Raw genomic sequence first — 25,572 nt, 5'->3', positions numbered from 1 at the left:
AACTTGCCTGAAAAGAAAGCATCTTTGTGGTATTTATTTAATGATGGCTGGTTTTGTTTAACAAGTGCAGTGTCTGTTTCAAGAGGGATAAACAACTACTGCCTGAACTATCAAAACATTTAATGCAGTTTTCCCTTGACCATTTTCAAATCATATTTTTGTGTTGTCTTTCCCTTTAATCTGAGTCTGGAAAATACTCCAGATCATTTAATGAAATACTTTTTCTGCCAAAGCTTGATATTTGTTGCTAAGTGCTTTACTCACAAACAGTCGGGGTCTGCAAGTGCCAAAACCCACCGCCAAACATTCTACTTAAGCTTTGGCAAATTTGCTTACTCTCTGGCAGGATTTTTGCTCGACCCAGCAGAATTTATTGTCAACATTTCACTAGATTCAGCACTCTCTAACTTTCACAAAGGGGTTTGGCCACACAAGCATGATTTGTCAGTGAAATCAGCTAAACTTTTTTCATAAACTCACAAGGAGAAAAAAGGTGGAGTCTTAACCGCGTGTTACATGTGATAAAATCAAGTGATGGTTGCAGTGTGCCGTCCTTACAGATGCCAAAAGTCTATGTCAAGTGGTCATAGCAAGACTTGGCCTCATTTGGTACAGGCAGGGTTCACTGAAGAGCTGCGGTGAAGGGTGATGAAGCAAGCTGGAGAACTGCAGCTGGTTGGTGTGTGTATGTATGTATATACAGAAAATTATAAAGTGAGAGGTCTTTTGGGAAGTACCCCTATCATCGCCATGCCACAGCTAATACTAAAGAAGCACAGACAGTGAAGTAGAAGAGACCGAACAAGTACAAAAATAGAAAATAACGTTTGTTTTTGCTGGATTGTACATAGGCCAAAGGCTGACTAGCTAATATGTGTGAATGAGTTGAAAACTTCACATGAAGGACTTCAAATTTCTGCATATCTGAGCCTCTTGTTTACTTGGATATAGTCAAAGGTAAGTGCCTACATTACAGACATTGGCTGATGCTGGCTAACTGTGGTAAGAAGATCTGCAGAATTCAGCAAAGGATCTACTTTGTCACTGGCTACCCTCAGAGAAGTCAAGTAGCTTCCAAGTGGACGATCTCTTGATGAGTGGCTGCAGAAGTCTACCATGAGAAAATGTCAGATTTTGCTAGATGAAAGTCTGACAAGAATTAACCCATTTCCTGTATTTTCAAAGCTTATTTTGGCATTAAAATCACTACTATGTATTTAAAAAAACCTTATTGTAGTAGGAAAAAAATCAGTCTTGTACAATAATTGTTGGTTCTAAATAAAAAAACCCTGCAAAATGAAAATGTAACATTCAGATTGTATATATGTGAACTGACACTGGCAGTTGAAATTTTGCATTGTTTCTATTACTGGCTTAGTAAAAATAACATTGTTGCTTTCATATCAAGTGTTGCAGGAACATTACCAGTTTCTGTGTAGTATCCTGAAGTCCAAGCTGTCTTTCTCTTGCCTTTTTTCACACACTGGCCTCTCCCCAGCCCTGGCATTTCACTGAAGACTTCTGAGTGTACCTGCAGTGGGTTCCAGCACAATGCTTTTGTTTTGTTTGCATTGCTTTTCATGGCTAATCTGAGCTTTGTGTACTGTTTTGGCTTCCCTGAATAACATGGAGAAATGCATTTCTCAGAGTGTGCAGGGAAGCCCTTGCCAGAATTCACAAGATGAGGTACTTGATGGTTGATGTATCTGGATACATGACTTGCAGAGATACTGAGATAATATGTAGGCATGGGCATCTGGGAAGCCTGTGGGTGCATTTGCATTGGTTTTTGGGGTGGATTGGGGAGAGTTTTTGATGTGCACCTCACAGTCATCTCTTCTTGCTATGCTTTCATTTGCATCATGGAGCAATCTCAGTGTGCACAAACTGAATTCCTGTTGGATGAAACTAAAGCCGAAGCAGTTCTGCAGGATGACACGTATGTGCCCCAGCCTGTAATAAGCATTCAGTCCACAGGATCAGACTAGAGCTAGTGCAAAGTAAAACCCCAGAACATCCAGCACCAGTTACTTCATTCTACAAATCCATTCCTTTTGGGCTGCATTACTTACTAGCATAGGCACAGTCTGTAAATGTCATGGTTCTGTGGGTTGTTTGATTTTTATTCCCATGCAGAAATAGTTGAATAGAAGTTTTCAGTTTATTTCAGCTGCTTGGTTGGTTTTTTCATATGAATTTCTCACAGTTGCTGCTTCTGAGACTATAAAACGTTGTCAAATCCTGACCTGAGTGTTACGCGGTTGCTGGCAGCCTGCCTTTGCTCCAGAGCTGCTGAGCCTGGAGCAGAGCTTCTGGAAGGTGCATTACTCTTGATTTTGAGTAGCAGCGCTGAACCCGTTTTCCCGCAGCAAAACTCCTGGCTACTGCAGTTAGCCACTCATCTGTTACTCTAAATATGCCAAGTGGACTGTCACTGTGTTATTTGGAAACTAAGCAGTTATCTTATTGCTTTGCAAATCAACTGGCTAAAGATTTTTATTTTAAACTTTATTCCAGAAGTATTTTACTAGGAGGGTAGGGATGAGACCATTGAAATCTTATTGTATTTTTTTTTTTCTCCTTCAATAGATACATTTTCAGGACTGGATTCAGATGTGACAGCAACTCCAGAGGCATATGTGATATATGATGATGGTACTGTTTAACTGTAAAAGTCTGTTGCAAGTGGCATGTTGGGGTTGTTTTTTTCCCTGTCTTCTTTCTTTGGAATTGGGTTTGAGGGGGCAGGTTGGTGGATGGGAGCTTAAGCAAGCAGTGGTGAGCTGGAAAAGCTTTCCAGGGTCCTGCATCACATGTGAAGATCAAGGGTGCAAAGGCAACTGTTTCTGGATGTGAAAGTCCCTTTCTATCAGTCCTGCAATTTAACAGGAACCTATTGTGGAAATAAATTATGTTCAGAGCTGCATCATACAGTCACTGCTTCAAACCTAGCTTTACTTTCTCTGGTACAACTTCTAACTCCAGCCCAGTCAAAGTCAATCAACTCTTCTAAAATAGAAGATCCAAATAATATCTGACCCCTGGAAACTTGAAATACCTTATTAAGTTTTTAGCACTCTACAGCACTGTGAATATATTTTTTTTATCCTTTTCTTTTTTGATGTGAGGTCTGCATTTAGACTATAAAACATGCTCATACTGAATGAGCTTTCCTACATATAAAATAATTAATTTGCTGAATTCATGTGGAATTTAAATCAAAGAGATTTGAAAACAGGTAAAAGGAGAATAGGGAAAGATTTTTGCAGAGTTATATTCCTGACATCTTGTTATTATAATGCAGGACACACAAAACTTAGCTGAAGAGAAAACCTCAAGTCCCAACATTTAATTGTAAGTTTGCATAGGGAATGCAAATTCTCTATTACTGGAACTAGCATTCACTTTCTGCCATCAGTGACTCCTGATGTTCTGCTCCTTTTAATCCTCAGATTCCAGCTCCTACCCCCACATACTAAAGTGGATAAGTACTTTGTTAAAGTCAAATAGTAGAATTTATGGCTCTAGAATAATAAGTTTTTTTCTTTGTGGATGCAGTGCTGGGATCTTAAGTCAAACCAACAACAGAAAAGCATTTAAAAAGAGAATGCAGCAGCTGAGAGGAAGATATAGACTTTTGTGCTTTTTTAGTCTGATCACTTCATACTGAGGCCAACATTTCTAATGTGGGGAGAAGAGTGTGAACTAAAAATTGCACTAGTCCTACATCCCTTGTTCCTTACATCCCCATGAAAGTGGAATATCCTCAGTGCACAGGTCTTTTGCCAGGCCTCCCCTTAGGTGCAGGTCACCTGCAGAAAACAGATGCTTTAGCATTTTAAGCAGAAAACAAATGCTTTAGCATTTTAAGCAGAAAACAAAGCCATGAACTGAATCCTACCACCTGTATGAGGACACAGCAGGGATGCCAGATGCTTCTTTCCCTTCATTTTGTGTGTCAATCTGGTAGCACAGTAGCTTTTCAAGGAGCACTGGATTTAATAGGATTGAATATCAAGGAGTACTGAATATCAGGAGATTCATGGGGGCAGTTTGCCTTCCCTCATGGCCCTAATGGGACCATGAATGGTAAGTGCAAGACTCCATGCCTCTTAAGTTGCAGGAGGGTGTAAGAGCGGTATGAACCAGCTCTAGCATTTTAGAATAATAACACAGAGTTTTCTTAAAAAGCCATTTTTTCACTCCCTTATCTCCTTGGTTTGGCATCTGAGGGCTGCGGCTAGGGATTCAATTACTGTGCTGTCTTCTCTTGGGGGTTGTGAGGGGAGGTGCCAGACAAAGTGTATTCAGGGTATTGGTGTATGAATACATTTGTTTATTGTCATCCTTTTTACCTGTGTGAGCGAGGTCTAAATCAGCAACAATGCTAGTATTCTAAAGCAAAGGCTTTATGCTCGCTGCCCATCAGTTTGGTAGAAACCCTCACAAGGCTCAGGTGTGACCAACTCTGACTTAGAGGCCTGTGGGGAGTGTGAGGCAGCTAGGGCAGGGTGTGTAGCACTGCTCTGGGACTGTGGCTGTTGACAGAAATGTTTTCCTTCTCACACTTAAGCCAAAATAATGTGAAGCAAGCTAACATTTTCATCTTATGTTTCCTCTGAAGACTATGAGTTTTTTGAGAGCACTTTGCCACCAACCACCACCACCATCACCACCACCACTGCTTCTACAACGACAGAATTGGATGTTGTCTATCCGGAGACTAGTGTTGTTGGCACTGGCCCTGTGTCAGAATATGATATTGCTGGGAAGAAACGGTTCACTGGTAAGGATGTCTTTTGGTTTATGTAGCTTACTACTTGTGTGGCAAAGGATTCTTGTTCTAGCAAGGTCAGCCCTTAAACTGACACCATTGCACAAATACGTCCAACAGACTAGTGTGTGGTCCTTGTAAGGACTGTCACCTGGGAAGCCCGAACAGCAGAGCTTTGTTCATAGCTTTGATGTGTATGTGTATGTATGGACCCACACTGAATTTGTTGAAGCAGTGCAAACCTCTTTGTACTCTTTCAGTATAAATGCTCTGCTCTGTATTCTGCATTGTGTTTGGTTTAGCTGAAGTCAGTAAGAGAGCAAGACTGTCAACTCTGGTGCTCAGTTCAGCTCAGCTACATCATTTTAAGTTCACACCAGTAGTTCAATCAGTGCAAGTCTCCATGTAAGTGTGAGTATTCCTCTGTGGGACCAAATTATTTTCCACTGACCCATGCAACCCCAGTGATTTCACCCACATTTGCACGAGCATGTATGTCAAAGGTGTGCTTCAAAGTCAAGGAATGAATGATGTTTTGGATATGAACTTTCCAAAAAGTAAAACCAACAGAGATAAATTTGACTTTGCTATTTGTATCTTTGCTCTGTAGAAGGAACTTGGTGAAGGAACCCCCAATACATTGACATGAGCCATGAGGCTGGCTCCTATATGTGAGCCATTCAAGTGTGTAGGTATGTGTTGCAGCTCTCACTTCAGACCTGCTCTGCTTCTTTGTCACAGAAGCAGCTGGGGCCCAGACTGGAGGGATTTCGATGTGGTAGAGCATTCCAGCCTTCACCCCCGACTGGTGACCCCCCCGCAGCCCTTTACAAACCTCTGGCATTTGAACTGAGGTCAGGTCAGCTGCTGGCTCACCTGGCATTTCAGATGGGAGTTCAGAGGATGGAGAGTCAGCTTTGACTCATGTCTTGCTTTCCCTTCCAATATCCACAAGCTTCATGTGGCTTAGAGTGGAGCTCTGCTGCTGGAGTAAAACATTTGTTTTTATATATGCCAAGACTTTTTCCAGTGCATCTTCAGTTTCCCTGTCCAAACAATTTCATGATGTTTCTATTCGGCTCTCTCACTGACAGTGCTTCTTGATTCATTTAGCTGGAGAGGCTAAAATTAACTTCATTGCAAGATCTGGAAAAAATCCCTTTAGGGCATGAAATCCAATAAGATAAACCAAGAAATGTTGGTCTATGAACATTTCAAGGCTCTAGGGAAATAATATTACCATTTCAATGAATTGTATTATTGCAACTGAATAAACATTTCCAAAGCGAGTTTTATAGTCCTTACTTTGAATGTTACAGTGACTTTTAAGGCAATAAAAAGATGGTTTAATCTTTTCCTGATCTGAAGTGCAATTCCAGTCAGTGTAAAGCTTTTAAAAATAGAAGTTACAGGTTGAGAGCACATGCCTGGAAGGTAGGGACTCATGACTCCTGGTCCCGTAGTACCCTGGGGATCGCAGCAATAATCCCTTCTTTTAACATGGCCAGACTTCACCTTGTAATTACTCTTCCTGTTCCCTATGTTGTTTCACTCTAGCTTTAAGATGTTTGTGTAAGAACCAACCACTTAGACCCGTAAAGTCTTAGATGATCTAAGGCCCTGGCAGGGATCTGTTCCCATGAGTGGAAAGGCAGAGAGTTTGGGTGACAGTTCCAACCCCACCTTCCAGAGCAGCTGGAGGTAGCCTGTGGAAGGTCCTGCAGTCAGACCACCTCTCGTAGCAAAGACAATCCTTCTGTCTTTGCATAAGTGGCTACAGTTTTGAGTGAGTGAGGGGTAGACCTGAATATTGGCATCTCATTCTCCCTGCTCATCAATCAAATTGAGGGCGAGCCATGCTTTGTTGGCAGCAATGAACTGTCTCTGGGCTGGAAGGGGAGAAATTTTAAAATGCATCACAAACCTTGTCTTCTTTTCAGGAAATTGCCAGCCTGTGTGCTCCTCTGTGGTATGTACAAACTGCTATCTAAACACCACCCTTCCCTGTCTCTTCCAGCTCCTTATGTGACCTATCTCAATAAAGATCCAGCAGCCCCCTGCTCCTTGACAGAGGCCCTGGAGCACTTCCAAGTGGAAAGCCTCGATGAAATAATCCCTAATGACCTCAGAGAGAAAGATATGCGTCCCCTTAAAGCCCCTCACAACATCACTGTTGTGGCAGTTGAAGGCTGTCACTCCTTTGTCATCGTTGACTGGGCCAAACCTGCTCGAGGAGACATGGTAACAGGTACTCTCCTGAGGATTGCTCTCCTGATGGGGTAGTGGGGAGGGTTTTCTCAAATGACCATCTTTGCCTTAAACTGAGCCAATGGCTCATGAAGTTGTCACTTCTCTGCAATTTTTTAAAGGAGGTGAGCTACTTTCTGAGGAGTGAGAAAGGTCCCTCTGTTGTCCCTCAGTGCCAGACCAACCAGCCCATGTTGGTCCAGATATCAAGATTTTGGCACTCATTATGTGCCAGTGGTTCTGAAGGCACCACTTCTCGCCTGGATGATAGCTGTGATAGTGCTTTGCTCAGCTGAGCACTTCTGCCCCTAGGTAGTGCCCTCAGCAAAACTGCAGGCACCTCCCAAGCCTGTCTTTGGATCATCTTTCACACTCGGCTTCTGTCCACTCTGAGCAAAGGTGATGGCATATCTGGAGCCGGTCTGAGTCCTGCCTGGCAGTGAGCGTGGCTACAGGAGCCTGTAGAGAGGCTTCTGGCTTGGCAGTCTTCTAGTCCTCTTTTTTTGTAGGAAAAGAATGTGTCAGAGTAAATTACCTTGTTTTACTGAAATTTTGCTCAAATATCTGTCTGATAAGTGAGGTCCAGAGATGGGGAATATGTTAAACAAATGTATTAAATTAGATCTCCTTTAATGTCTTTAGACCTTTTGAGAGCCAGAGAGAAGCCCAACTGACTTCAAGAATGAATCTCAAAAGTTGCTGGGAAAACACTAGAGTACATAACCAAAATATTTTAGAAAGTAATCAACCCCTCTTTGTCAGTGGACCCAAAAGATCTGAAGTAAGCACTGGAAAATGCCACTGCTTTGGTGCTAACGTCCAGTTTTAAAGGAGCCTCGCCCAGGTCTGTGGCTGACAGCCATGGCAGAGGGGTGGGAGCTGGTGGAGATGAAGCAGCAATAATGGGATAATTGGGAAGGGAGAAGGTGGCACTTGAACAGGCTGTTTCATTCTTCAAGGCTGTTGATCCAGTAGCTTACCAAGCGCAGTCTGCATAACTTTTTTTTTTTTTTTTTTTTCCAGAAAAAACCCTGGCATTTCTAACTATATTAGTTTCTGCACAGTCAGTGTATCACTTAAAACAGTGAATGGGTTGCTTCTGTCATCTTTTGCCTTCACTGTGTTTTAAATCAGAATTTGCACCTGGGTACCATCCTTTGATATAATGCTCCATCATTATTAGCTAATGACAGGAAATTCCTGTAGCCTGAGATTTTCCAGGAGAGTTAGGCATCGAATCATTTTTGTATTCAAAGATGCTTCTACTCCTTTTGACCCATAAAATCTACCATGACACCTAGGGATATAATTTATTTAAAATTTATTTAGAATCCTCACAATGATTTGTCTTTCCCATTTACAGGCTACCTGGTTTACAGTGCATCCTATGATGACTTTTTAAAGAATAAGTGGTCAACCAGAACTGCAGGGACTACTCATTTGCCAATTGAGAACCTGAAGCCCAACACACGGTAGGGAATTTGATCCACTCTTTTTCAGTTCTATTAGGGAAGTAAAACAAACTTTGAGAATTGTTAATTGTTTTTCTTGGCCTTAGTATAAATGCTTACATCTGATATAGATTTTACTCATTCTGTTTGACAGCAAATTCTTTTTCTAAACTGCACGGCTACTTGCATATTATTTTTACCATATTGGCCCTGGAGCAGATGACTGTGTACGTGCATAAATGTTTGTGATATAAAACCACGTATCAGTAACAGAGAAAATCTTACTTTAAAAATGCATTTTATAGCCTTATGCATAACTGAATCAAATTTTAGGGGGAAGAGTATACTAAAGTGTAGCCTTGGTGTGATGTGATGTGGCCATTCCCACATACTGGTGTGGCCAAGCTTTGATACCTGGCTGGTGGGGAGAGGTGCCACTCCCTGGTCTGTTTTTGCTGTCTGTTCGAATGAATTGTGCTGGAAGAGAAGACTTGGAGGCATATAATGAGGCTGTGACAGTTGCTTAGAAGTCAGTTTGGCAGGAGCTTTAGGTCTTTATCTTGCAAAAAGTGTCACTGAAATGGCAGAACAGGAATACATGCTTTGCATGATATTGGAATAATTCATGGCAATTGGGTGGGAAGTAAATGGCCACAGAGGGACTACATTAAAATTACTTCTTTTGACAGATGCTTGGTGTCTCTCATACTTTTCTCTCAAATTCTGAGTCTGAAATAGTTTGGTGCTGTCTTGGGTGAAGTGATTGCTCTTCACGTGCTGATGACTACAGTCTCTTAGACACTGGTAGCAGGTGTTGCTCATGTATTTGGTAACCTGGGAGATGCACTGGGATTGTGAGCTAGGACTAGCATACCTCACTTGATGATGAGCTGCAGATCAGAGCATGCACTCCTAGGACAGCCACATAGGGTTTGTGCCAGGGCAACACAGGAAAGAAACGGTGTCACCTAAAGTATATTTTCTTTCCAAGATGATTTATAGACAAAGGGAAGGTTCTACAGGTTAAAAGCAGTTGACTGAGAACCTCAATCTAGAAAACAGAGAAATGCTTGAGCATGACCTTCATCTAAAATCTTAACATATTAAATAATAAAATAAATTATGAAATGTCAATGCAGTGTAGCATTTGGGTCTCAAATATGACCAGGCATATTTTTTCTGACCACATCACAGTGCTTCTCCGCACAGCTCTGACTCTAGCATAGACTCACACGTGCCTTGCACCTGCAGCTGTTCCTGCTGGCCCTGAAACATCCAAGCACCAAGAAATCACAGTGTGTGTTAAGAAGGGGGTGCTACTCCCCTGTCTCCTCCCCAGACAGTTCCCTCCAACCACAGAGTTCTGAGGTCATGGCATCACTTAGGGAGACCCAGCACCAGAACAACTTCAGCAGCAGTTCCTTAGGCAGGTGCACCAGGGACACGTCCCTGGAAAAACTTTGTGCCACCTTATCCTCTCCTGTTCTGTCTACAGTGCTGTCAGTCACATGCTTCATGAGGCTTTTTCTTACATATCCAAGAGATAAAAAAAGGCAACCTATTCTGAAGATTAATAATCTAGACCCCAGTGCAAGCCCTTTAGAGTGGTTCATGGTGCGTTAAAGCAATATTATTTGCACAGTAGAGAGCTGCAATTGTATGCTCTGCCTCTGCTAGAGCCCTTGTTATAAAACATCATTGTTACAAATGTATGGAAGGTGGTATGGGGCACTGCTTATCTGTGGGTTTCACCTGTTATAACAAGATGGAAGAGGTCTGAGATCTCCTAAATTCTGTTCCTAGATAGTGAGGGAAGCAGGTGCAGACCGTCCTGCCTTTGTACATCCTTGTCCTTGTGACTTGAGGATACCCTTTCCCTAAACCTCTCTTCTCCTGCCACTAGTCCCAGTTCCTGCCTCCACATCCCAGACTCCTGTACATCGCCATCCCTTTTCCCCTTCACCAGTTTTCACTCCTCCACTCTCACCCTGTCCCTCACGCAGGCCAGGGAGGCGTGCCTGTATGCCCTAGCTTACCCTGGCCGGGCTCCTGTCTCTTGCCTCTCTGCCATTTCCACCTTCCAGCCACAGCTTCTCACCTCTTCATTGTCTTTCAGTCAAGTCTCCCTTTCCTGCTGCCCCAAGGACAGTGTTGAAGGGCAGCGATAGCTCTCTGCTTCTTGTGCTCACCATCTCAAGGGCTCCAGGTCATCAGAAAGAGCAGATGCAGTGAAAGCGCCCAGGAGCCCTGCAGCCACTGTCCCAGACTCGCTCAGTGTGGGGGAATTGGTGGGAATTGAGCTGCCAACCTGTGATACATCTGCTGAGACGTACATTAACTCCAGGCTTCAGAAGGTCACAACTTGACTGTATTTGAACGGAGTTTTATAGGAACAGCAAGGTTATAGGTTTATGCATTTCCATGAACCTAGCAACTCCCATGTCAAATATTAAGGTTCTGTTTCAAAGTAGGGAGGTTCAAGCAGGTGCTGTTTGTTTTAAGCATATTATTTCCCCAGCATCTTACTGGAGAATGGTATAATCCATTGGCCCCTGTTGTATGCTTTGTGGTGGCAATAAAGGCTTCATGTGGGGTCTGTGGTGGAGAAGGAGGGTTCTTTACAACAAAGAAATTGTGTGTATCAGCCAATCTCATTTACATTCTCTAAATCCACAGACTGAATTGATTGCATAGTTTTTGTCTTAAAAATAACTCCCTAACCACTGGGAAAAGACCCCATGCCTAACTAAGAAAATATGCCATGAAATCTGAAGTTAGTCTAAAAATTTTGTGTTTGCATTGTTAGTGCCTTTTGTGAGAAATCTCTGATTGAGTCGGATTTACTGTATGCGGATGCTATTGACTGCTGGGCATCCCATGAGGGGCTGTTGGTGGTGCAATCTTGCCGCATGCACAGCGTATCAAAACGGGTTGGCATCTTGGCAGGAGTCAGCCCCAGAGAAGATTTAAAGCTGTCAACATATCCTGGAAAACATCTGCCTGGTATTTAGGTTTTAGAAACAAAACGGAAGTCTACGTTTAACCCATGTCATAAGTTTTCTTCTGAGACCTGGTCTAAATTCCATTTGAGAGGTGGAAGTTTTTCCATTTGCAAAACTCTGGTCAGCTTCAGTGGACACAGGAGCTGCTTTTTTGTGACATGCAAACGTAAACACTAAAATTACTTTAAACCTTATTAAGTCTTAAAAATGGTAGTCTTGACAATGTCCCTTCCCTAACCTTAATTCTCAGCTGTCACGGAAAAGTGATGCAAAGGGCTGGACAGCATCCGCTCAATCACTAAATCCAGTCTCCTGCAGTCACAAACATTATAATCCTCATCATAAACATTTCAATCTCTATCTTGAGCACAGTTAGACTTTTTCCTGCCTTTTTGCAGGAAAGCTGTGTCAGTGTCTCATGATTTAAAACATCATCCTTTACCACTGTATCTCCATGTCTCATCAAATCTGCTTCCCTGTCCACTTGGGTTTTGTTCCCTGGAGGGAACAAAATTTTGATCCCACAGTGCCTGCTACCAATTCCAGTGTTTGCACAGAGCATTTCATAGGAGGCTCTCAAACATTTACTCAGGGCTCACAACCACAAGCAGAGTCTGGAATCCTCTGGCTCTGAGGGGCCAGATACACCGTAAATTTCTGTTTCCTATCTGTATCTCCATTAAAGCAAAGTTGCAGTATGTCCAACAAGCAGCATCAGCTACTGCGTATCATCAGAGCAGCACAAAAGAGGTAAGATGTCAATGAAACCCTTGTCCTGTGCAGGTGGTAGACCTGTGTGGCACATACCTACCCCACACCAGCTCCTCTTCCAGGTCTGCTCCAGTGTCTTGTTATAGTATTTGTTGTAAATATTGATGACAGATGTAGTGCTATACCATTTTTGATGGAGGGAGACACTTTGCACTAGCCTGTGAACCTTCAGGCAGCTGATTTACATGTTTTTCTTCTGGAAGTTGTAGGAGGAGGGTTTCAGCCCCTGCTACCCTCTCCACCTGCTCATGGGAGGAAACCTGCCTGTCCTTCTCGACCCTGTCCAAGCCTCTTTTCCCCCTATCCACTGATTCTGCTGGGCAGTGGGTCTGTTGGCTTGTCCCCTCTCCTTCCGGGGCAGTGCGTGTCTCTCTCTCCTGGACACCGGGTTGGGCATGCCAGTTCCCCTCCCACAGGCAGCAGCCGCATGCTCTGCGTGTACCCTCTGTGCATCCAGCCTAGCTCTCACCCAGTGCTGATGGAGGTCCAGCAGCAGCCATCCCACTGTCCCTGCAGCTGGCATGTGGTCACGGTGCAATGGCTTCTGCCCTGCCACCTGCAGCACCTGTGGATGGTGCCACTGTGCGTCCCATGGCTGGCTGTCATCCTGCCATCTCAGCCTGCCGAGATGGTGCGGGGTTGGGGGTCCATGCAGGCATGCCTTTGGAGAGGCTGGAAAAAGGATTTTACAGCTAACTAATTTTTCTAAAAACAGCTGCTTCCCTAATTAGCATGCTGAGTGATTATCTCACTTTGTGGCTGTGAGTGCCAGCTATTTAATTCCAACAGAAGGGAGATACCTTGAATTAAGTCATAAAATCATTTTACTCCAAGTGACAGGTATGGTGATGCGATTAGTCATATAGTCTAAATGAATAAAAATATTACATATTCATTGCCCTATCAGTTTACTATGTCCTTTCTTGACATGTGAAGTGGTATATAAAATCTCAAAGGAGGTTTATTCTTAGGAGGAAAAGCTTTTTTCTTGTCTGTATTGAAAATGAACAAAGAACGGTATTGCATCTGTTGCCATTGTGATTCTTCTGTGCCTGTTGGTAACAGTTCATTGCAATTCTGCCTAAGCAAAGTGTAATCAAAGCACAATCAACTTATATATTACAAATTTTGTTCATGTATTTATGTGATGAAGAACAGTTGAATTATACTGATTTGAGATTTCCTGGCAAATCCATCAGCTGAAGGATTATGACTAATGAAAATGTCAGATGCCTGGACCTAGGAAGGCTTTGGCAATTTCTTTTTTATTTGTCATGTCTGAAAAAGAAATATATCCTGACTGCATTATTTTATTGACATTCTTAATACAGCAATCATAGCATCATCTATGTTTAAATCACAGGTCAGCAAGTCATGAGACCTGGCTCTCTTTCTGGCACAACTAGAGGGTTCTTGTGTAATATAAAGGCTTAGAAACTAATTTTCCAATTTATCAAAGAAAAATGTACTCATAACTTCATCACAGTTTTTTTCCAGACAGTCGGGCAGGCAACTTAAACAATCATGTGTCCCAGACAGGCTTCTGTGTACATAACAGGACACCTGAATGTACCATTGTCCTGATTGCATAAGTAATCAGTTCTTGCATTATGCATTAGATAAAAAACTGCATATTTTTCCCCACTTAAATAGGTGCACGGGTTCTTGGGCTGCTCTCTCCTCTTTCAGATGTGGATCATCACACTTACATATCTCATGGGAATGTTTTGAAGCTAGCATTAATACACACATATTAAGTGCATTGAAAGGGTTGCTCAGAAGGTGCCACTGTGTTGCGGAGGTGGTATCAAATTATACCTCTTTGGAAGCATTCGGAAGTCAGGCATCAATACAGATATTTTCACTATGCTTTGAAGCATTACGGAAAAGAATTACGGGCTGGAAAACTTTTTTCTCCTGCTCTTCTGAAGTAGTTACACTAAGCGCTGGCTGAGGTCAGTACAGCTCGGTGCTGTGTTGCAGCCATTTTGGGAGCCAGCGTGAGGAATCACTGCCCTGTGTCTCATCCTTGTGGTCAGCCTTGTGCTGCTGGCCCCTGCCCCGATCCGGGTGGAGAAGGTGAAAGTGGGTGAAGGAGGTGTGGATGGGTGCAGGTGTCCCATAAGAGCATTGGCAACTTAGGGGACTAAAGCAGCGCTCAGGCTGCCGTGCTCCGTTTGGGTGGTCAGAAGTAGAGGAGCACACAGGAGGCCTTTTGCCTCTCCTCTCCTCTTTCTTGATCCGTGCTAAACACTCAGCAGCTGCAGTCAAGAAATCAAGGTCAATATTTAAAACTACAAGCAAATATTTCTGCCAGCAAGAGGATTGTGCTAGGCACAAGTAAAAAGCACAGCCTTGCTAAATTTTGCTCTTTAACATGGTTTGTTTTTGCAACAGTGTGCGTGTCTTTTAAAAGAAGAAGACCATGAATCATTTGTGAGCATCGTATAGTCATTAATTACAGGCAGAACTGGCTGCAGAAAGCAGGAGTGGATCCAGTTTCTGGTGTCTGCTGTGGGACACAGCAGGGACAGGGGGCATGTCCTGTCTCAGCTCAGTGTGAGCCATGCAAGTGGGGCAGTGCTGGCAGGTTTCTGTGCAGGATGGGGAGGGCTTTCCCACCAAGAGCAACCTGATGTTTTTAATGGTGCAGGCTCACTTTCACTACCTGAGGAGCGTCAGGCCTGCTACTCAGATGGGGCATTACCAGGGGAGGTAATCCAGTGCTTCATGGGAAGCATTCCTGCAAGTAATCACTTGCCCGGTCAAGTGGGTCGTGTATGGAGCTTTTGGGGATGTCTGCTTTGGGATGAGAGGCTAAATCAAGATTCAAATACTATATGTATATTACAGAGACACACTCATTTTTTTTGGTTAAATTAATTTCTTTACAAGAATGAAATTGAGCAAGCAGGCAAGAAAGGAAAACCTAAACTCAGGCACTTTAAAAATGATGTGCTGGAAATTTTTTCAGTAGTCTTACATTCTAATTGGTTTCTGCTGTACCAGATAGAAAGATAAAAGGGAAAGAAGAAAACATTAATCTGGGGAAAAAATGTCAGGGTAGGCATCAACTAAAAATCATTGTATTTGGAAATTAACTAAAAATGTCCTTACACATATTCTTCTCTAAGGATGAGGATAATTTTGCTTCTACTGAGCAAAGAATGGAGTTCTAGTGGCAAGTCATGTGCTTTGAGTTAAGCATGTGATTTAAATACTTCGGGGGAATCAATAAGGCAACATGTGAAGCTTTCTCATATTACTCAAGTATTGTGATCTTAATGCTGCTAGAGTTTTTACAGAAAGGTCGAAAGCTTAGCTTCTGATCTCATATAAATCTGATCCAGTTTTAGTTTGCAGTTTACACCACTGCTTTAATAGGAGTTAATCTGATTTAAAACTGTTCCTGAGATCAGAATTTAATTTCCTTGCAACTTTTTCTTTTTGTCTGTTGCTATTGGTTGTTTCGTATAAAGTGGATGTAGTTGTGTGTGGTTTTTGGAAGAGGGATGATATAAACAAATGATCCACAAATATACATGGGAGCAATTGCAAAAATGAGAAATTTATCTGTAATAGCCAGCTCTCACCCTGGCTCAGTATCCAACTCCATTTAATGCAAAGGACACCTGAACTCAGTGGAATTCTGCTGGTTTGATTCTCACGCTTTTTTAGTATTATTTATAATTTAGCCATTGAAGTGGAATCAATGTTTTAATCTTATTTTCCCTCTCTTTTTGTTTCAGTTATTATTTTAAAGTCCAAGCAAAGAATCCCTTTGGTTATGGACCTGTTAGCTCTTCAGTCTCATTCATCACAGAATCTGGTATGCTTTGCTTTTCATATGAATCTCAAAACTGAATTCCTAATAACAGGTGTGCCAGGGCAATGACTGAAACCAGCACAGTAATAAAGGTGATTATCCTGAACTTGCTGTTCTGAGATTATTTTTTTTTTTAGGTTAATTATTTGGTTTCAGAAACTGAGATTTTTTTTTTAGGTTAATTATTTGTTTTCAGTAAAGCTAGGAAAATAATATGCACTCCTAATGCCACTATGAAAATGTAAGTGACATTAAAGTGAGCTTCAGGGGAACAGGAAGTTGAATTTAAAATACAAAAGACTACTAATGTTCAACAATACAGAAGCAATGGGAAGTTTAATGTCTTTGATAGATCAACCAAACATTTAGTAAATTAGTTTTGTAATTGTGAACAGCTGAACAGTTGGAAGCAGCTGTCTCTGGAAGAAATATAGGAAACAATTGTTCCATCAGACAGGCAAAGTTCTCCGTTCTTTTTTTGACAAGGCATGATGCTCTTTCACAGGGCTAATAGTGCACTCAAGAGCAACACCCCCTTCTAAAAATAGTACATTAAATGAGCTATTTTTACCCATTTCTTCTTATTATTTTTCCATTTAGCCAGAGGCCAATGACTCCACTGAATAATAAAGGACAAATTTTTCAGTCTTGAGTGAAAGGTCTGTTGTCTCTTGCGAATTTTGCCCTTTTGATGACATGGGGTTTATGCAGTCTTTGCCTTTGCTCATTGGGCTTTATTTAACCTGTAATGCTTGCTTCATAAGCTCCATTAAGAACCCTGGAAGTAAGTCTTCGCAGAAGGGAGGCAAAAACGCAAGAGAAGTAAATGGTCCTCCATAACGTATTCAGATTTTTTTTAAAGGCATAAGAAGCTCAAGTATAAATCCAAGCATAATATTTAGCATTGCAAAAATACGGCAATGTGGCCAGGAAGGCCAACAGCATCCTGGCTTATATGAGAAATAGCGTGGCCAGTAGGACTGGGGAAGTGATCATCCCTTGAGTACTGTGTTCAGTTTTGAGCCCCTCACTACAAGAAAGACATTGAGGTGCTGGAGCATGTCCAAAGAAGGGCAAGGAAGCTGGTGAAGGGTCTGAGCACAAGTCCTGTGAGGAGCAGCTGTGGGAACTGGTGATGTTTAGCCTGGAGAAAAGGAGGCTGAAGGGAGACCTTATCACTCTCTACAACTACCTGAAAGGAGGTTGTAGTGAGGTGGGTGTTGGTCTTTTCTCCCAAGTAACAAGCAATAGGACAAGAGGAAATCACCTCAAGTTTTGCCAGGGGAGGTTTAGATTGGATATTAGGAAAAATTTCTTCGCTGAAAGTGTTATCAAGCATTGGAACAGGCTGCCTGGGGAAGTGGTTGAGTCACCATTCCTGGAGGTATCTGAAAGACATGTAGATGTGGTGCTTAGGGACATGGTTTAGTGGTGGACTTGGCAGTGTTAGGTTAACGTTTGGACTCAGTGATCTTAAAGGACTTTTCCAACCTAAATGATTCCATGATTCTGTGATTCTATGCTGTATCTTGCAGGGAGTTTTGCTGATTATCCGGCTGCCAGTTTATGGTCCTAAATGCCTAGTTTTCCCATTCAAAATCAGCTGCCTTGTGAGCTTTATTTAACAGGTTAAATCCACCAAATTTAAAGTTTTATTTGCAGCACTGTTCTTTCATTTGTCACGTGGCCAAAGGTGGTTTTCCAGCTGGCAGTTGCTAAATCTAAATCAGAATAAATATACAATCCTGTGGGAAGTTTCATCAACTGAGAAAAACAGTGGAATAACAAACACTCATTAGCTCTGCAAATTGACGAGACATGTAAATCTCACATTCATAAAGGACCTAAAGGCAGTTACCCTGCAACTGACATTGTACTGAGTGACACTGTATGTTTTATATCATAAAACAAGGTTTAGAACAAAATATTAAATTTTGTATTTGTTTCATTCTTCTAGACAATCCTCTCCTCATTGTCAGACCACCTGGTAAGTCTTATTTTTCTGTTTCTTTCATGAAATGCATAAAACCTGTGCAAAACAGTTACAATATAGGTGTTAGAAGCATGTTAGCATGCAGTTTGTGTTACAATTTTGAGCAGGATCAGGTAGTAAATTGTGCTAATTCACAAAATATTTTCTATCTTAAGACCCCTTATTCTGGTCTTTGAAAAGAAATCTTGTAAAGATATGTTAGAATAAGCACTTGATTTTGGCCCATCTTTTGCCTGGTACAACAGCTTTAATTGCTTAAAATAAGCACTAAAATATATTGCTTCTGTATCTGTGTCCTTCAGTTGCCTGAGCATAGCTTGAACTGTGGAATCAGGTTTTCCTGTCTCTAGCTGTTATGCTCATCTATACTGATCATCATGCCATTATAAATACTAAAAAATTCAAGGATTTGTTACTGACCTGAATGATATGCCATGAAGTTGTTGAGCTTGCTTTGCATTTCTGAATTTGCAATAAGACAGTTCAGCTCCTGATCAGAAGATCTGATTTCCTGGTGCTGGAACCAACCTTGTGGACATGTACATTGGTAGGGTAACCCCAGGCAGCACATGCTCTCAGAAGAGATGCAAGAAAAAAGACCTCATAGTTATTACACTCTGTCAGCTTTCCTAAGCTGTTCAAATGGTTGGTTCTGGGGCTTTTTGACTACATTGTTCATTAAAACAATGTACAGCGTGTCCCTCCCTTCTATGTTTTATTATGCTTGTTAGTCTGTTTTTAACATGTCCTCTCAGTTGTCTCTGATGATGCACAGATACTGCAGAGCACACTATTTCTCTGTCAGTCAGTGTGGGAGGCCTCTGAAAGCGGTGGCCTTCCCCTGTTCCCAGTCACCTTCAGGTTTTTTGCTGTCAGTTGTTTTGTGGGTCTGTTCATGGAAGGGAGGTGTTGGAAAGTGATGGCTTTTGCGCTTGTAGTTTCTGCATTGACTGGACAAAGAGAAAATATTTTTGTGTGGCTGCAGTAGTAGAGATAAGATAGACCAAAAAGAGGTGGTAGAGCTCTGGGAACCTGTGGAAATGAAGAGCTTCTGAACATTCAACACAGCTCTTACAGGACATGCTAAATTCATCCTTGAGGATTTTTGGAGGTGGGCAAAAGTGGTGGACAAAAGCAGACTATTCACAGCAATAAAACTGCGTTCAAGAAATAGATATTGGTTTGTTCTAAAGAGAAAGCTATGGCCAGAATCCTGCAATCCTTTCACCATGTGACTAATTGCATAAAAACAGTCCAGTTAGATTTGGGTCCATACCAGTAGAGTTTTGAGGATTGCTGATCAGTGATTTCTTCTCACATGCAAGTGTTTGTAGGATTTGATCTGTGTGCCTAGTGAGAGGCGGGAAGAATGACTAACAGGAAAAACTCAATCTCATTTGTAAACCACCACAAAATAGCACAGTAAAAACAGGGCTTTTTGCTGTAGCCAGAGAGAAAAATACCAATTATCACATTGGAAGCTTTTTGTGTAATTCTATATACATTACTACAACAGCAATTTAAAAAGAAATTATATTGTCTTGGTTAGTATAAAGCAAACATTTAGGTAAGCCAGTAGGAATATTTAGTGTTTTGCAGTACAATTAAGCAGTCTCCTCTGCAGCAGTGCTTTGGACAGAGTTCCCCAGGAAAGGTCTCGCTTGTCTGTTTTTGGAAACTCACCTGTTTTGACGTAATGTGAGAAAACAAAACAGAAAAGTATGTTTCTGATTTGTTCTTTTCAACCAAATAGCAAGAGTAGACTTTACTTCACATCACAGGCTGTTACTCACCACAGAATTCTTAACAGCCGTTCTTTAGCAAAAGGGTCAAGTTTTGTACTTAGTGTTAAAATGCAAGTGACTGTATTTAGACAGTGTCACTGTCAGACCTAAGATCAGGCTCTGTTGAGAAAAAAACCTAAGTATCACAAGGTAGAGAAGATGTCTTACTATAAACAGTGAGACTGTTTACTTAAAACTGTGGTTCAGTACATGAAATAATATTTTTAAAATTATTTTAACAGTTATTAACATCTACTGCCTAGAAGTTACTTAATCAAGTCCCTTCCTTTTTTTTTTTTATATTTGTTCTTGTAGTAGTATTTCTGGATATAGAAAAGTTACACATTAACCTGCTGCAGCATCTCTTGTAAAACATCAGATGTTAACCTCAGCAAAACTCAGGCTGAAAAGCTAAAGTCTGCCCTTAATGTTGAATTTTTTTTTCTTCAAGGTGGTGAGCCTATCTGGATCCCATTCACTTTTAAATACGACCCCACCTATTCAGACTGCAGTGGAAAGCAGTACGTGAAACGAACTTGGTACCGCAAATTTGTAGGAGTGGTTCTTTGCAACTCCTTAAGGTACAAGATTTACCTCAGTGATGACCTGAAAGGTAGGCACCAAGATTAATTTTCTGACATATGATTACTTGTCATCTCCATCTTCTCGCTTTCTTCACCTCATCTGTGAAAGAATTGTATGATGGCTATCTGGGAGTCCTTCTCTCAAGAAGGTCCAGTGTGGTAGCCAAACCGCCCTGCTTTTACATTACACTCATGCCCTGGGCATTAGCTTTCAAGCAGAGCTCTTTAGACAGAGGACAGGAGGAAGTTTCCTTTGAAAAGCCTGTGTGTGTTTGTACCCTGAGAAAGCAATGTGCTTTGTACTGTGAAAACAAAGTGCTGCTCCCCACACATCTCCCTGGGAAGTCCCACGCTTTCTCCATGGGTGGGTGAGCCCTAGCTGCACATGGTCAGACACAGCAATACACCCTAGAGATCCCTGGGGCAGATTGAAGTGGGGAACAGTGAAGGAAAGTCTGGTATTACAGGGACTGGGTGAGCAGTACTCCTAAGAGTTAACAGTAGCTCTTCTACGGGTGTATTTGCTGAGAGATACTGAAGGAAACTTTCCATATTGTTGATCTGAGGTACTGGGATTATCTCAATGGCTTTTCAGATTATGCTAATACGTTACTCTTATTGCAGTGCATTGGTATAGTTTGAAGGCAGTGTTTGAATATGCAATAAGAAACAAACAGGGTGGCAGGACCCACCCCATCTGTTAGAAGAAGAGAGCTCCACAGTTTTTAGTTTTCATTTGAGACTACAATCAAACTAGTGGTATTGACATATACAGCATTTTTACTTTCTCATGATATATTGAAATGACTGGTCAGTTGAAATGGTGCAGTGTCCATGGACTTGTAAAATGGGACCTATTCCTTACTGAGCTGTAAACTATTTCTCTTATCCATAATTTCTCCTTCCATACTGTGAGGTAGCGTTCTCCCTCTTTCCAGCCACTGTTTGTTCATTGGTAATACCATGTTTGCCACTGTAATACTTCTGCTTTCTCCCACATCTATTTTCCTGGTGGTAAAGAGCATACCAAACAAAAGTAATGCCGAGTCAAATAATCTGTCTGTATCACCCTTCAGACACCTTCTACAGCATCGGGGATAGCTGGGGAAGGGGTGAAGACCACTGCCAGTTTGTGGATTCACACCTGGATGGAAGAACGGGACCTCAGTCATATGTTGAAGCCCTGCCCACCATCCGAGGTATGGCAATGGGGGAGTGGGATGCTGGCCAGGTGCCTGTCATCCCATCCATAGTATTAAGGGGTAGGGAATGGAGCACAGAGTGGGGCTCTTTGTCCACAGCTGCTGGCAGCTCCATGAGGAGTCCAGCTGATACAGTAGGTGATGAGGTGATGTTGTACTCGGGCCTAGCTGAATAGGTTATGAAAGTCCCAAGACTTGTGGGTGCTGAGAGAGAGAGAGAAAGAAAGAGAGGGGCATATAATGCAAATAATTTACAGGAACAAAATGCAAAAACAGAAAGAAAAAAATTGTATAGGTCTATGAAACCTTTCTCCTAATTATAATACTTGCCTCATTGAATCGAGGTGCAAAAACTCTTCCATATGCCACAAACGACCAGCTACATCTTTGCAAATACAGCCTTTGCAAATGGTTTCTGACTAGTTCATTCAATGCAAAACACATAGGGGTATGTCTAGTGACTTAAGGTTGGACTGAAGGACTTTTATTCTGGCCTGGTAGATATCTCCCTCCAAATGAAAATTCTCACCTAGGAGTTCCTCTGAGTAAACTGCTCAGCTCACATAGCCAAGAGGGTGACGACTTGCTTCACAAAATGAACCCAGTTTATGAAAGTCAGCCAATCTTTTCAATAAGTCTATTGATATAAATTATTCAGTTGGCTTTAATGGTTTCCATGTTAAATTATTTGTTGATATTCTTTTCATGGTGCCGTTACCAGGAAGAAACTGAAATAGTCACTGATACTTATATATCGCTGGGAAGTACTGTATTTCTCAGTTCAGAAGAGGGATGATTAATCCAGATGTGTATTACTAGGTCCAGGAGACAGAGATAGAGAGCACACAGAAATTATATTATTGGCACAAGACATGAGTGTTTCAGATGTTCCAGTGCACGAGCTATGCAGAGAAGAATGCTGCACCTCTCCTAATGCTTAAAGCAGTCACATTCTTTCTGCAGATGAAGAAAAAGGGGAAGAAAGCGCTTAACTCCATATTTACTGCATGAAATTATACCTTTTTGTTTTGTGAAAAGCTGATGTTTGTTGATAGTCTCTTGAGTCCTATGAGATAATACGATTTGATGGTATTTTTTGCCCCAGAGTCCTTCGTATATTTAAACTGACTTACAGACTTCATAAACACAGCTGAAATATAGCCACCTTTTGGAGTGAAATGCAGAAGCTGTTTGGCAGACCACTGTATTACACCATAGTTCAAGAGATTTTGAACAGTAAAACCAATCAAAACTACAAGAAATATAAAGGACCAGAGTTAAATCATTGAAGAAAGATCTAGGCCAAATACCAGGGCTAGCAAATACCCATTTGACAAAACTCCCTACCAGACAGCTTCTAAGTTTTCATTTGGGCTGTGGGATTGACTCTTGCTGCGTCTGTTACTTTTGTTAAATTACTATGCCTTTGTTTTGAAATGCAAACGGGTGTTTTTCTCCTGACAGGGTATTACCGCCAGTACCGCCAGGAGCCTGTATCATTTGGACGCATTGGACACACAACACCCTACTACTATGTGGGCTGGTATGAGTGTGGTGTGCCCATCCCAGGGAAATGGTAGCAGTCTGCTTTCCCGTCTTAGGCAGACCATGTTTTTCAAATTATTTCTACCAGAGGACTGTGAGCAACTGATTCAGAAAAGAAAAAAAAAAAAAAAAAAGAAAAATGAGGCAAACCAGTGAAGACCAGCTGCTCAAGAAACCCTTGTGAAGCCAAACATGGTCCCCCCTTTACCAGCCTAAATCTGTGGTGCTGCTTGATTTCTGCTGGGAAGCAGGGACAGGATATAAGTTTGGTGTCCTACCTTCCTCCTCTGGGTCTTTAAGGCACAGAGAGGCGGTTGCAATGTGTGCGACCTGTGAAAACTAGAACTGTATTAGCTATGAAAATTTGGAAGTTTCTTATATCTTGCAGGAACGACCTAAGCATGCTGTGCTTGCTTAATGGGATGCTAAACTGTCCTTTGCTGCCCACCAGGGCTCCCCTTTGCGATTGTGCCATGTAACTGGCCACCAACCAAAGGCAATATATTCTCCTGAAGACTTACCCTGTGGGTTCACCCAGTGCTGGACTAATCACCAGGTCACAGTGTAAATTCACTTTGAGATATATGTATATCTATATCTATATAAATACAGTACTGTACATCTGCAGAAGTACTGCTTAGAGATGCTGAGATTTTCTTGTTCACTAGATAAATATGTTTGGAATTTTTATGTAAAAGGTGCTGTTAATTCTTTGAGATATTGCTATGCACAATATATTAACCAAGGAAAGAGCTGTATTCTTCTTGTGAGTACTGTTGATCTAACATTTGAATTACTGATCAAAGACCTGTGTCCCACTTCCTTGGCAGCCTTTGGACTGGACATTCAGTGGGAATCTACCCCTCTATCTATGTTAGAGTGGCACTGTATAGTCCAGAAAAAGCACACATTCAGCAGTTTATCAGAATCAGTTAAACTTTCTATCCTTTTCTATTTAAAAGTTTTAGTTCTACTTTTCTTCAATCCATCCTCACCTTATTTGTTATTTATTCCTTGTCAGTATCTTTCACTTCACTGTGCAGAGACATGGGATGAGTAACTTGCAAATTAGAAACTGCCTTTAATTTATTTGCCCTCCAAAAAGAAGCCCAAGCCACCAATACAAGAATCAACTAATAGGAAACTCATTTGACTTTGATCCGTCCTGGGGACAAATTGGGATACGCTTCCTTTAAAATATTACTGAAATCTCTTCCATCCAGACCAGAAAGCAAAAGCTGACATGGATGAAAGGTACGATGATTTTTTTAGCAGGCATTTGGAAGCTTGCAATAATGTAGGATTTTAGTAGTCCTTCTGAGCAATCTAGCATTAATGGTTTACCCAGTAACTTTCACAGTCTTACTGTTTCATGGTAACATCTCAACAGCTTTTGCTCATGTTAGTAAGACTCCCCCATTCTGATAGCCTGGGAGAGTAGCAGCATACCTGGGGGACGGATCTGGTCTCTGGTCCATCTCTCACTCTCATTCCAGCTTACATGTAGTGTAGTTCTAATACCTTTTCATTTGCTTCCTGTAGTTATTGTAAATTGTATGGGGACAAAAAAGGAACTAAAGTGATTAAAAGAGCATTTTATTTTTCATGGTGATTTGGGTTTTAACGTTTTAATTGTTCTCACATGCTTTTGCTTCAGTACAGTGCCAAATATATGGCCTTGAAGTATAACTTTTTTCCCTAATAAACCTATGATACATGGTTCAATTTCTCTTTCATTCTTTCTGGTCATCTGTGTCAAGTAATCTGACAAAGTGACAAATTGTTAGCTTTCAAAAAGTCTTCCTTAGCAGAGGAGTTGGTGTCAACTTTTTCTAAGGGTCTGAAAGCATGTGAGTGTGTTGTTCCCTTTCAAAGGTGGTTAGCAGCTAGCATGGAGTTACCAAGGGCAAATCACACCTGAACAGCCTAATCATATCCTTTGTTGAGATGACTGGCTCTGTGCAAAAGGGGAGAAAAGTGGATGTCATTGACTTTCACTTTTGTAAGGTGCTTAGCATGGTCTCCCACTGTGTTTATAGACAAACTGGTGGGATATGGCTTGGATAGTTGTTTAAAGTGGACATAAAATTAGTTGCGTCATGAGACTCAAAGGGCTGTGATCAAAAATAGTGCAAATTCCAAATGACAGGTGGTTACAAGTGTCACCCCAGGGGCCAGTACTGGGACCAGTTCTGTCTAATGACCTGGACGATGGGATGGAGTGTGTGGATGGAGTGCACCATCAGCAAGCTTGTGGCTGATACTGAACTGGGGCTGGGGAGTGGTTGATGTGCTGAAGGGCAGAGCTGCTCATCAGAGGGACTTTTACGGGCTGGAGAAATGAGATGTCAGAAACCTCATGCAGTTCAGCAAAGGGAAGTGAGAAGTCCCAC

General features: G+C 41.7%; 1 protein-coding gene across 1 annotated transcript in view; it reads left to right on the top strand.

Moving 5' to 3' along the window:
* FNDC1 (fibronectin type III domain containing 1) overlaps nt 1-24,904 on the top strand; it is a 44,823-nt gene extending 19,919 nt beyond the window's left edge. The window contains exons 11-19 of the mRNA XM_074818665.1: nt 2,590-2,655; nt 4,625-4,786; nt 6,792-7,022; nt 8,385-8,493; nt 15,995-16,074; nt 18,029-18,058; nt 20,300-20,461; nt 21,509-21,631; nt 23,099-24,904. Of these exons, the coding sequence (XP_074674766.1) occupies nt 2,590-2,655; nt 4,625-4,786; nt 6,792-7,022; nt 8,385-8,493; nt 15,995-16,074; nt 18,029-18,058; nt 20,300-20,461; nt 21,509-21,631; nt 23,099-23,214 (1,079 nt within the window). The 3' untranslated portion in view covers nt 23,215-24,904. The remainder of the gene's footprint in view (nt 1-2,589; nt 2,656-4,624; nt 4,787-6,791; nt 7,023-8,384; nt 8,494-15,994; nt 16,075-18,028; nt 18,059-20,299; nt 20,462-21,508; nt 21,632-23,098) is intronic.
* Nucleotides 24,905-25,572: the final 668 nt, after the last annotated feature.

The sequence above is a fragment of the Strix aluco genome, chromosome 3, assembly GCF_031877795.1.
Source record: "Strix aluco isolate bStrAlu1 chromosome 3, bStrAlu1.hap1, whole genome shotgun sequence".
Classification (NCBI taxonomy): domain Eukaryota; kingdom Metazoa; phylum Chordata; class Aves; order Strigiformes; family Strigidae; genus Strix; species Strix aluco.
The sequence above is the reverse complement of the archived record's forward strand: the minus strand, read 5'-3'. Positions and strand labels throughout refer to the sequence as shown.